This window comes from Geotrypetes seraphini, chromosome 2, assembly GCF_902459505.1.
Source record: "Geotrypetes seraphini chromosome 2, aGeoSer1.1, whole genome shotgun sequence".
Lineage (NCBI taxonomy): Eukaryota > Metazoa > Chordata > Amphibia > Gymnophiona > Dermophiidae > Geotrypetes > Geotrypetes seraphini.
In genome coordinates this window covers 518061443-518075021 of record NC_047085.1, presented here as the reverse complement: position 1 = coordinate 518075021, position 13579 = coordinate 518061443, and the positions used below count along the sequence as shown (strand labels likewise).

Below are 13579 nucleotides of genomic sequence, written 5' to 3'. Positions count from 1 at the left end.
AGCTGTACGAAGCCTGAAGGAAATGTTTCCAGCAAAGGCGCTGCCTCTACGCTCTGCAACCAGCGGTCAATGGATAAATCTGGCAACAGTAAGAACAATTGTACCACAAGTAAACTACAGCAAGCAACACACAGGGACAAACCTACCCAAAGAGGCAGCGTCCACTGACGGCAATAGTGGGTGCCACAAGAGGCCTGTAACATGCTCGAGAACAGGAAAAAAAGACATTTTAATTTAATCATGAAGTTATGAGTGTTGGACAGACTGGATGGGCCATGCATGTCTTTACCTGCCGTCATTTACTATGTTAACTACATTAAAATGGAAAAGAACTTCGTACTGTACTAGTTAAAGATAATCTCTGAAATGCAGATTCTTTGCTGGAAAGTTTTCTCTGGAGAGAGATGTGGGGAAATGATTTTAGCTTCCTGCCCCTTCTCTGAGCTCACATCAGTTTGAACATGCTGTCTGTGTATTTCACCTTATTCCAGCTGTTTTAGGTATGAACAAGGAAACCTGCATGCTGTGTAAGGTTTAAAGAAGTTTACATATATTGAAGAGAAGATATTGCAATATTTAGAGTGGGGATTAGACTTTAAAGATAAATAAAGAGGGTTTATGTTACTTCTAAGAAAAAATTAACACGCTTTTATTACCCCCCACAGCAGGTTCTCCCACCTTCACCCCTAAGATTATATCCTACATTGAACGAGGAGAAGAGCCGTACATCAGGGATGAACCAGTATCAGAGGAAAGAGAAACTGAGAAAAGTATCTGCTTGGGTGAGTGCAGTAATAAGAGGGACTGGTAAAACACCGTCTGTAGGGTGACTGCTGGAGGGGGGGTTCTACCCCTTTATAGATGAGGATCAGTCAATTGGTCTGTAACGAAGGCTTAATCAGTGGTCCACACAGTCTTAGCTCTGGAGAGGTGGAGGAAGCTGTGTGTGTTAGTCATTTATTTAGCCTCCCAAAGGAGCCCAGAACAGAGTACATTCACAGTATAAGCAGGACAAACTTGGTGGACATTACAGTATAGTCATAACATACAGATTTGGAAATATAGACTTAGTGGACATAGGGTGTTTTAAAATTGCAGCATTTTCTGAAAAGACATAACCTATGGTGGTTTAAGTTACATCATTTTCCATATGGACATAGCCTAACATAAAGGTAAAATAGCTTTGTCGGTTTGTGCATCATTGAAGTATGGTGGGTTTTTGGTGGAAGACGTGTTTTGTGGTGCCAGATCCTGGGCTGTGACTGTTGTGAGCTTTGCTGTGTACTGGGTCTGTGTGCAGAAGCCTGGGAAGCAGCAGGGTCTCTGCATGTTGTCCAGCTGGCAGCCATAAAAGCGAACACCTAAATGTGTCACTTTAACACATTATTTATCTATTCTGTAAGTTAAGATTGTAACTGCGCCCCGTCCATGTCCCTCCCCAGGGAACACCTCCTTTGCACTTATGTGCTATTTAGCGTGTACTTTATAGACTAACATTGAGTTCTCCAAGTACTTAATGCACATAAGAACACACTTGCCCACATGAGGCCTAGTGCTTTGTACATTTAAGTTTTCATTTGGTGCTTAAATAACATAATATAATCCATTTATTTAATTGCAATACCTTTCAGTTCTATGCACCAGGGCTGTGGAGTTGTTAGATAAATCCTTCGACTCTGACTCCTCAGTTTCTGGTACCTATAACTCCGAAATTGTCTCAGACCCCTCAGCCCTGCTTTTATCTATATGTTTTGAAATCAGAGCTGTGGAGTCGGTAGATAAATCCTTCGACTCCGACTCCTCAGTTCCTGGTACCCATGACTCCGACTCCAGGTACCCAAAATTGTCCTCGACTCCGACTCCAGAGTCCACAGCCCTGCTATGCACTTCCTTGACTTAGGAGATAGAGTGCAGGCTGTTAGGCATTCATAGCAATCCTTTGGGGAGCTCAGGGTGTTGGCTGCAAATTTGCCTCCTCGCCTTCCCATATGATCCGTCACAGTCTGAATGTGTGTGTGGGGGGAGGGGTTAGAGGATCATTCCAACTAAGGTCCGACTGGCAGCCCAAAGGTTTCGGCATAGGAGCTGGCTGCCGGCTTGAGGTAGAGAACCACTCCCGATCCAGCCACACTTTAAAGCTGAAGTAGGCTGCAGCACCATTTCCCTAACACATTTTCTGTGAGTACACGCTGTGACAGCCTATGGGGAAAATTAGGGGGGAGGGTCCTTGAACTGTGTATTTTGACTGGTTTTGTGGTTAGGATTTTGGTTCCGTCCCCTAAAATCCTATTTTTTCAATTTTTGGGGTCAGCCTGAAGCATTTGTAGGTTAATTTTAGGCACCAAATCACTGTTGTAGTGGCCATCTTGAATTTCCCAACTTTATTTTTTCCAAGTTTCACAACTTCTCCAAAACACCTCGTTATGCCTGAAAACTTACAGGGATGTAGGGGGAAGTGACATAATCGCACCCGATGGCTGCTTGAGCCGGGAGCTCCCCGGGACTCAGTTCTAAATCATACTATTATGGGTGTTTCTCGGTGGGTTCTCAGTTACCAGTGTGATCCTGGAGGATATCCTTTCTCCTGTCTAGCTACGGAGATGAAAAAGAGAGGAGCTTTCAGTGGACTCAGAAGCTGATTCTAAGGCACATGACCTGGATGCAACTGAGTGGAAGAAATAAAGTCTGATTTCAAGGCAGTACACATGGAACTAAACACCTTGGCTAGCGACTTGAGAGGTGAAATTTCAGATTTGGGAAATCGCTTGATGGAATCAGAAACACACCTTGACGAACATCATGAGGCCATTACTGCTCTTGAGAGTTCTCTCTAGCAATCTAAAGCTGATAATTAAGAGGAGTGTGTGGTGCAGTGGTTGGATCTACAGCCTCAGCACCCTGAGGTTGTGGGTTCAAACCCCGCGCTGCTCCTTGTGACCCTGGGCAAGTCACTCAGTCCTCCATAGCCCCAGGTACGTTAGCTAGATTGTGAGCCCACCAGGACAGAGAGGAAAAATGCTTGAGTACCTGATTGTAAAACCGCTTAGATAACCTTGATAGGCGGTATATAAAATTCTAATAATAATAATACGTACCTTGTTGATAAAGTTAGTTGAAGATCTTGAGAATCGTTCTCAAAGGAATAACCTCCAATTTAGAGGGATACCCAAGTCACCTGCATATTCTAATTGTGAGCAAACAATACAGAAGTTGGTTAGTGACTTATTGCAAAATACCACTCATGCCATATAGCCTGAGGAAATCTTGATCAAGCATGCCCATAGGGTTATGGGTCGCTCGAGAGCTAACAATCCGCGAGATATGGTGATATGTTTTACTACTTTTAAGTTAAAAGAGCTTATCTTATCAGAAGCTCGGGCAAAAGCACCATTTCTATGGGACTCCTTTACTGTGGAAATTTACCAAGACGCAGGTCTCGTTCCCCGTCCCCACAAGGGGCTACGGGAACGTCCCGCCCTTCTTTTATGAGGTTCGTCCAGGACATGGGACGCGCCCTTGACTTGGACCTACTATCGGACTCGAGGTATTCCAAGGAGTACCTGGCGGAGCTGGATATGCCCTCTCAGCCCCTCAGGCTGCCGTTGAACCCTGTGCTCTAGCAAACCTTTATTAGGAACCTCGAGACTCCTTACATGGTGACGGCTGTCCCATCTAAAATGGAGTCGAAGTACCGTACGGTACCCTGTCCGGGGTTTGAGAAGCCACAGCTCTCTCACCAATCGCTGTTGGTGGAATCTTCATTGAAAAAGGCTCACCCCTCCCGGGTCTCCGCTGTGGTCCCTCCAGGTCGCGAGGGCAGGACCCTGGACAAATTCGGCCGCTGTCTGTATCAGAACTCTATGATGGCCTCTAGAGTGCTGAACTACACTTTCACTTTTTCATTTTATCTTAAACATCTGCTTGGGCTGTTGAGCGCCTTCACGACGGATTTGCCAGCCTCTCGCCAAGGGGCTTTTGGCCTCCTCCTAGAGGATTTTTCTAACCTCCGTCTCCACCTGTTTCATGCAGCTTACGACAGTTTTGAGCTTTCCTCGAGGGTCGCTGCCTTTGCTGTGGCCCTGCGCCGGCTGGCGTGGCTGCGCCTGGTCGACATGGACCCCAACCTCCAGGACCGTTGGCTAACCTTCCTTGTGTCGGTAAGGAACTCTTTGACGACACTATTGAAGCGGCTACGAAACGCTTGTCGGAGCATGAGAGGTCGTTTGCCTCCCTCGTGTGCCCGAAGCCCAAGGCGGCTGTTTCTCGTCCCCTACGGGGCACGCCTCGCCGCTACCTACAAAAGTCCACCCCGGCTTTTTCTAGGCCTCCACCTCGGCGTCAGCAAGCTCATTCTAGGGCATTGTCGAAATCCCAGCCGACTGCCCCTGCCAAGCTGTCTCCGTCCTTTTGACGGGATGCGCGGATGGGGGCTGGCCCTCTCCGCGCCTCCGTCAGGCCTTCTTCCCATCGGGGGACGCCTGCGAGCCTTTTACCCTCGTTGGGAGTCCATCACCTCAGACGCTTGGGTCCTTGGCGTGATCTCATCCGGATACTCTCTCAACTTTCGGGAGATCCCTCCCAACAGCCCTCCGAGCGCTTGTCCCCTCAATCGGGCGCAGTTGCCCCTCCTTCTCTCGGAGGCTCGAGACCTTCTTCACCTGCGGGCGGTGGAAGTGGTCCCCCCCTGCCAACGGGGGCAAGGGTTTTACTCCCGTTACTTCCTGTACCGAAGAAGACGGGAGACCTGCACCCGATTCTGGACCTGAGACGCCTCAATAAGTTTCTGGTATGGGAAAAGTTTCGAATGCTTTCCCTTCCGATTCTTTACCATCTGCTCGACGAGGGCGATTGGCTCTGCTCCCTCGATCTGAAGGAGGCCTACACACATGTCCCGGTGCATCCCGCTTATTGCAGATTCCTGCGCTTTCAGGTGGGAGACCTGCATCTACAATATCGGGTCCTCCCCTTTGGACTGGCCTCGTCCCCTCGGGTATTCACAAAGTGTCTCGTGGTGGTCGCAGCTGCCTTGCGTTCCCAGGGTCTCCAGGTATTCCCCTACCTGGACGACTGGCTAATCAAGGCCCCGTCCAGGGAGGGGGTTATCTCAGAGACCCGACAGACTATCATTTACCTTCAGGGTCTGGGGTTCGAGGTAAACTTCCCGAAGTCCCAACTGTGCCCCTCTCAGTCCTTACAGTTCATCGGGGCCATGCTGGACACGGTTCATCTCCGTGCCTTCCTTCCCCCTCCGCGTCTGGAGGCATTGGTAAATCTGAGCCGACAAATCTCGATGCTGGACTCGATCCCAGCACGACAAATGATGACACTTTTGGGCCATATGGCCTCTACCGTCCATGTCATTCCCTTCGCCCGCCTCCATCTGCGGATTCCGCAATGGACCTTGGCCTCTCAATGGCGTCAGGATCGAGACCCGATCAACCGTCCCATGACAGTGACTCCTTCCTTGCAAGAATTGCTCCGTTGGTGGGCCGACTCTTCGAATCTTTCCAACGGTTTACTCTTTCTCGCCCCTCCACACCTTGAGGTCACCTCCACACCTCAAGGTCCTCACCACGGACTCGTTGGAGTACGCTTGGGGGGCTCATCTGGATGGTCTACGCACTCAGGGGATGTGGTCAGCAGAGGATCGTCGCTGTCACATCAACGTGCTGGAGCTTCGGGCCATCTATCTCGCTGTTGTGGCCTTTCATCATCTGCTTCACGACCAGGTGGTTCTGGTCCGTACGGACAACCAGTTGGCGATGTATTATGTCAACAAACAAGGTGGGACAGGGTCCTGGTCCCTCTGTCAGGAAGCTCTCCGTCTCTGGGAGTGGGCGGTGTCCCACAACATCTTCCTTCGAGCGGTCTACATACAAGGAGAGAAAAATTGTCTGGCGGGCAGGCTCAGTCTCCTCCTCCAGCCGCACGAGTGGTCCCTGCATTCTCAGGTCTTGCGACAAGTGTTCGACAGGTGGGGGACGCCTCAGATAGATCTGTTCGCCTCCCCCCTCAATCACAAACTGCCTCTCTTTTGCTCCCGGATGTACTCCCCGGATCGTCTCGAGGCCGACGCCTTCCTCCTGGATTGGGAGGGAAGGTTCCTGTAGGCGTTTCCGCCTTTCCCTCTGATCCTGCGGACGCTGGTCCATCTCAGATCGGTGCAGGCCACTCTGATCTTAATTGCTCCTCGGTGGCCTCGCCAGCCTTGGTTTTCCCTACTACTTCAACTCAGTGTCCGGGAACCTCTGCTTCTGCCTGTGTTTCCCTCTCTGCTGTCTCAGAGTCGGGATTCACTGTTACATCCCAATCTTCAGTCACTTCATCTAACTGCTTGGTTTCTCTCCCCCTGACCTCTCTCCCTTATCTCAGTCGGTCAGGGAGGTATTGGAGGCCTCTCGGAAGGCCTCGACTAGAATCTGCTATTCCCAGAAATGGACTAGATTCTCGTCCTGGTGTTCCTCTCACCGCCAGGACCCGGTGTCGGTCCCTGTGTCTTTGGTTCTGGAGTATTTGCTTCATTTATCTCACTCTGGCCTAAAGACCAATTCCATTTGAGTACATCTTAGTGCGATTGCTGCCTTTCATCAGCCCCTGGAGGGGAAGGCTCTTTCACTCCATCCCTTGGTCTCTCGTTTCATGAAGGGTCTTTTGAATGTCCATCCTCCTCTCAAACCTCCCCCGGTGGTTTGGGATCTTAATGTGGTTCTGGCTCAACTCATGAAACCTCCGTTTGAGCCTCTGGATAAATGTCATCTTAAGTTTCTCACTTGGAAGGTGATTTTCCTGCTTGCCCTCACTTCCGCTCAGCGGGTTAGTGAGCTGCAGGCGCTGGTGGCGGACCCGCCTTTCACTGTATTCCATCATGACAAGGTGGTTCTCCGCACTCATCCTAAGTTTTTGCCTAAAGTGGTGTCTGATTTCCATCTCAATCAGTCCATTGTTTTGCCTGTGTTTTTTCCCAAGCCCCACTCTCATCCTGGAGAGGTGGCGCTCCACACTCTTGACTGTAAGAGAGCGTTGGCCTTTTACCTTCAACGCACTCAGTCTCATCGGACAGTTCCACAATTTGTTTTGTCCTTCGACCCTAATCAGTTGGGTCGCCCATTTCCAAGCGCACCTTGTCTAACTGGTTGGCTGCTTGTATTTCCTTTTGCTACGCTCATGCTGGTCTCGCGCTGCATGGTCGAGTAACGGGACATAGGGTCCGAGCGATGGCAGCTTCGGTAGCTTTCCTCCGGTCCACATCTATTGAGGAAATCTGCAAGGCTGCCACGTGGTCTTCGGTTCATACTTTCACCTCCCACTACTGTCTGGATACATTGTCCAGGAGCGATGGCCGTTTTGGCCAATCGGTATTGCGTAATCTGTTTTTTTAAATTGCCAACTTCCCTCCATCCCTTTTCAGTTAGCTTGGAGGTCACCTACATGTGAGAATATCATGCCTGCTTGTCCTGGGATAAAGCACAGTTACTTACCGTAACAGGTGTTATCCAGGGACAGCAGGCATATATTCTCACAACCCGCCCGCCTCCCCGAGGTTGGCTTCTTTGCTGGTTATGTGAACTGGAGACCACGAGGAGGGGATGCGCCCTCTAGTGGAGCAGGAGGCACGCATGCGTGGTGCAGCACAGCAAGCTTGAATCTTCAATCAAGTTTGCTTGAAATGCTGTCCGCATCGGGGCTCCATAGATGACGTCACCCTCATAGATGTGAGAATATATGCCTGCTGTCCCTGGATAACACCTGTTACGGTAAGTAACTGTGCTTTCTCTTCTCAGGAAAACATCCTTGGCAAATTTCTATGACTCGCGCAGACAAAGAGGGAAGTTATCTCCTGGTTAAGGCACAATTATATCATTATTGTTTTACTTTTTTAAAATATTTACGCTCCCAACTCCAATCAGGGAATTTTTTTTTCTACTCTGTCTCTCAGGTTTTGGTGGATAACATTGAAGGTACTTTTATTATGGGAGGAGATTGTAATTTAACTTCCTCCCCTCTGATTTCATATGCCCACTCAGCTTGACTTAAACTGCAATGATTTTTACATGACATTTGGCGGGTGCTCCATCCAAGGTCTAGGGAATATACTCATTTTCCCTCGACTCACTCTTCCTCATCGCATTTGATATTTGGTTAGGCACTCACGCTGCCTTGGGACTGGTGGAGTCTTCTTGAGGTTCATTTAGGTACCTGGTTGGACCATTCACCCATCACCCTTGATTTTTTGGTGGATCTTCAGTGCTCTGCTAGACTGTATTGGCGACTGAATGAGGCCCTCCTTTTAGACCCAGAGAATGTATCCCATTTGGAAACACATTTAAAGGCCTTTTTGGATATCAATGACTTTATGGGAAACACTGAGGATGGTAATGCGTGGTAATATCATTTCTTTTCAAGCTCATGTAAATAAGGTTAACAGGAGAAGAGACTAAGGGGTCCTTTTATCAAACTGTGGTAGGGGTTTAATGCGCGTAATACCATGCATTAAACCGCCTGCCTTGCTAGCCACTAATGCCTGCATTGAGCAGGCATTAGTTTTTTAGCCAGCCGCGGGGGTTAGCGCATGATGAAATGTCCGACGTACTAACCCCTCTAGTGCGGCTTGATAAAAGGACCCCTAACTTACGTGTCCAAATAGCAGCTTGGGAAAGAGAGGGTAGGGCTCAAGGGAATTTGCAGAAACATCGAGCTGAGATGAGGGAAGCCAAAGAGCAACTATATCCTTTAGAGCTGCGGATATTTCAGAGTGTCTTCACAAAATTAGACAGGAATATTTTGAATTTAATGATAGGGCGAGTAGTTTGTTGGCTCACAAATTGTGCAAGAGAAGGGAACAACATTATATTGGAGGTATTTGGGGCTCCTTGGGAGAAATGTATACGCACATTTCATATACAGTAAAACCTTGGATTGCAAGTAACTTGGTTTGCAAGCGTTTTGCAAGAAAAGCAAAATATTTTATTAAATTTTAACTTGATATACAAGCAATGTCACAACTGAGTCACAATACATAGAATTCAGCAATATGGAGTAAAATTTAAAATCCAGGATAAACAAAAAGTCTTTTTCTGAGAATAATGCCTGAGGACCAAGATAAAGAAAATACAATAGCTAACAAGATGTCATAATAAGCCTATTGAATTATGCAAAAGCATAATTAAAGTTCAGAAGCCTAATTCAAATGAAGTGACTTAAAGTAAAGTTGTTTTTTTTTCAAAATCTTATGAGTCCAGAAATGTCTTTGCAAATATTTTAGCAACTTGTAAAGTCAGAGTCTCTGAATTAATTTAAATGAACTGCATAAGGGCTTTAGAGTTCATGCTGAAACATTCTGAAGGCAATCTTGTCTGTTATTCAGGCTTGTCTTCTCTGGAACTACGGAACTGCTACCACATAGGGGAAAGTGTACGGCTGCTTTCTTTCTTTGTCCAAGGGACATGCTGTCTGTAGAGAGAACCTGAGTAATGCGAACGGCTACTGCTGAAAAATAAGCACATAATTAGTAGGGAACAAAGAAACTAAAATTCTCTCTAAAACTCAGGCTTGGATTCTCTGTGCTCTTCAAATACAGCTCTAGTGGTGGAATGTGGTACTGCTCCTCTTCCTCAGAGGACGGTTGATGTGGGCACTGTAAGGAAAGCACATACTCATTAAGAAGAAAGAACAAAGAAAAAAATAACGTGGTGCCCCACTCTGCAGACAGGACTAGCCACTGCCTCTGAGCTGAACTTTTGAAAGCAATAGCAATTGAAAAAACTCATATGGGTTCTTATAGCTGAAACACAAAACACAGAGTGAATAATAACACTTTTACAGAGTCTGTGATACCAAATATGGCCACAGGATAATTTAAAATGCAGACCCTCTACCTAAGGAACATAATTAAACTTTCTGCTAGCACAAAAGAATTATTCTCAATCCAAACTCCCCAGTTTAATTTTAAAGTATATTTAAAAAGTGATTAATCCCTAAGCATACATTCAGGCAATACACAATTTTTTAACTTAATTTATAAGCCATACAGGAGAACAAAAATTCATATTCAGATCTCTGGGATAGAACCCTGGGATAGAAATACAAAGGCAGGGATTTTTTTTCTCATGCACTGCTTCGCTTGCTCACACTGTTGAATACTCTTTAACACGTCTGACAAACTTTCTCTTGTTTATTTGTTTTTTCTCCAACACTGCCTCGGCTCCTGCTTGCACATACTCCATACCTTCTAAAAGCATGCTGTATAAACCAGCAGGCACTCTTTTACAACTGCCAGAACACGTAAACTATCTGGCTCAACTCTCTTTAAATCATTCACTTCCTGTAACAAATCCACTTCCCTCAAGATCAAACTCTAGTTTCTTATTGCTTGACAAAATAATTGGTCTAAAATCACATTCCTCATTCTCTTTCATCTGTCTGAAAACACTTTCTCAATTCACATTCGTTTTCTTTTCCTATAAAACTTTTACCCCTCTTATAACTTTTTAAAATAAAGGAAAAAGAGAAATATATTCTGTAAAGTCTACACCCAGTTCTAATCAAACTTATATCATGGCTCCTATTTCTCCATGCTTTTCCTATAATGCTAGCAATTCAAAATATTCTAACTACATAACGTCCTTTCTTTTTTGTCTTTCTGGGATGCAAATTTATCCACATAGCTGGTACAAAGCCTTCAGGCTGCAAATAGTTCCTGAAACACTAGAAAAAGTTCAGCCAAAGCTAAACACAGCAGGGATCAATCACTTAGCTATGCAAACTCCCAATACGCTGATCTCTGCAAACAGAAGCCCTTTTAACTTAAATCAACATATTCAAACTACGTAAGCTTTTCTTTTTCCTGCTGCATCGGAAACAAATTTAAACCACATACATAAGGTTCTCATGTCTTGCTAAACTACCAGTTCTCAATAAAACCTTTTAATATGCAAACAGACTGGGCTGACTGAAGTTCTGCCGACATCTCCCTTCAGTCAGGCACCCCTGCAGCCACCACCCGGCACTTGCCATCGGGAGGAGAGGTCCTCGCTCCCAAGAATAAAACCAACGGTGAGCCGCGGAAGAAAAGAATGCTGACTGAAGTTCTGCCGACATCTCCCTTCAGTCAGGCACCCCTGCAGCCACCACCCGGCACTTGCCATCGGGAGGAGAGGTCCTCGCTCCCAAGAATAAAACCAACGGTGAGCCGCGGAAGAAAAGAGGGCTGACTGAAGTTCTGCCGACATCTCCCTTCAGTCAGGCACCCCTGCAGCCACCACCCGGCACTTGCCATCGGGAGGAGAGGTCCTCGCTCCCAAGAATAAAACCAACGATGAGCCGCGGAAGAAAAGAGGGCTGACTGAAGTTCTGCCGACATCTCCCTTCAGTCAGGCACCCCTGCAGCCACCACCCGGCACTTGCCATCAGGAGGAGAGGTCCTCGCTCACAAGAATAAAACCAACGGTGAGCCGCAGACGCGTGCCCACGGCCGCGTGTCCGAAGGGGCGTGGCCAAAGGGGCAGGACACGCTCCTTTTGAGCCCCTTCGGAGCCCAGGAGGAGTATGGAGCAGATTTGCGAAGTTATGGGCAAACGAAAGGCAAAGATTATTTCCACTACAATTTCAGGTCCAATGGATCGTCATTTATGCCATATTCCTGTAACAGCGTTGGAATGTAAGCCTGATTTACAGACCCAATCTGTCTCTCTCTCATCTGGGGAACCCACGCCTCCACCTCAACCTGTTCAATTTTCCTTAGAGAACGATGACTCTGATTCCATAGTAGATTCAGATTCATCTCCTCTACACTCATTTGAACTTGAACTGGATGCCAAAAGCATAATAGAGGGGAAGCAATTGTTTTCTGTATCTCCTGTTTCTATGCCTATCGGACCTGTTCATAGGCCTGAATTGGGCAATAAAGTGGTTACTCTTCAAGATGTCTGGACAGTTGTGAACAGAATTGAGAATTCATTACAAGGCACAGTAGTAAAATTATGCCAATTTTCCTCTGAGATAACAAGTAAAGTGACTGAGCATGATGCCCAATTGGCCTTAATTGAGAAAAAAATTGATAAAGTGGAAGCATCTGTTTCTGTAATGCAATCATGTGCAGTTTCTAATGTTAAGGATAATACTTTATTACACCTACAGATGGAAAAAATGGAAAATGCTATGAGATCCAGGAACCTCAGGTTTCTGAATTTTCCTATATCTCATTACCTTTCCCACTTGGAGTTATTAAAAATGTACTTAAAGAATGTACTTTCCTATACCAAGATAGAATCTTTTATACCAGATAATCTTTATTATATTCCTAGTGGAGTGAAAGTGGTTTCAGAAGAAGGGGATAAGGATCAATTAGTGTCTCCTGACAGTTTAAATATTTCTCAATTCTTGGAATCATCGAAGGATTTTATAGCCAAAAGAGCAACATTGTTGGTCACTTTCAAAACTGATATAGAAAAACAGGACATCCTTAAATTATATTTTATAAATAAGAATGCCTTGTTTTGTGGTCGACAGATAAACGTCTTTCCAGATGTCTCTAAACAAACCCAATACAGGAGAAAACAATTCCTACAACTCAAGACTCTGGTTTTGGGTGTAGGAGCTTCTTTTTTCCTTAAATTCCCATGTAAATGTTTGGTGACATATCAAAATGTTAGATATGTTTTTGTAGATCCAGTTCATTTAGAAAATTTTCTTCAAGATAAAAATAAAGTTAATATATTACCTGAAACTAATACAGAGATTGAGGTTGAGTGAAATATAGAAGTTCTTTCTTTTGCCTGACTTGAAGATTATTGAATAATTTCCTGTTAAAAATGTCTATTTATGTTTTGGTGATGTCAAATAGAACAAGCAGCCCTCATATAATGTGGACTTGAATTGGATTTTCTTTTACTTTTGATGTATTTTCCTTGATTATTTGTTTTCATGGAATTGTTATAAGTTGTAACAAATGAATAAATTTATAAATAATAAATTTAAAAAAAAAAAAAAATGCAAACAGACTTGCTCTGGGCCTACTTAAAGAAGAATCCTTTGTTCTAACTCCCTCAGCCATGCAGAGAGGCTATATGGTACTAAACCCCTCTGAATCCTTATATACTCACTTTCACACTCTTTAAGTTCATTATAAGCTGTTACATTTTCAAATTCTTCAATTGGCTAATATATAAACATAACTTTAAGCAAATACCTGTGCTGAAAAGTTTGTAGCCCTGAGACACAGAAAAATCCATGCTGCTCCATTTCCGCCTCCTAGAGAAAGGAGGAGGCTTTCAAAAAGCCCGCCTTCCAGCTCACGTGATAGTCACTGTGGAAGACATTGAGGGAAAAGGAGGAGGGAGTGGACTCCCACACTCAGAGGCATGCTCACCCTTCCAGACAAAGGGATCTGAACAGAGTGGGAAAACTTTTTTTCCAAACAAGTTAGCTCTCAATCAGATTAGAATGGGTAGCCATGACTTTTTTCTTTTCACAGAGAGGAAGGTACAAGTTAGTTCAGAAAGACAGCTTAGAAACACAGCAGAGAAGAGAAAGGTTTCAAAAGATACCCCAGCTACAAAATTTTTTCTTTCACAGACTCCGT

The 13579-nt window shown here is 45.5% G+C and overlaps 1 protein-coding gene across 1 annotated transcript in view; it reads left to right on the top strand.

The window, feature by feature from the left end:
- The window catches only part of LOC117355022 (zinc finger protein 271-like), a 98738-nt gene that overhangs the window by 71108 nt on the left and 14051 nt on the right, over window positions 1-13579 (top strand). Inside the window, exon 7 of the mRNA XM_033932969.1 lies at window positions 666-782. Coding sequence (XP_033788860.1) covers window positions 666-782 — 117 coding nt within the window. The remainder of the gene's footprint in view (window positions 1-665; window positions 783-13579) is intronic.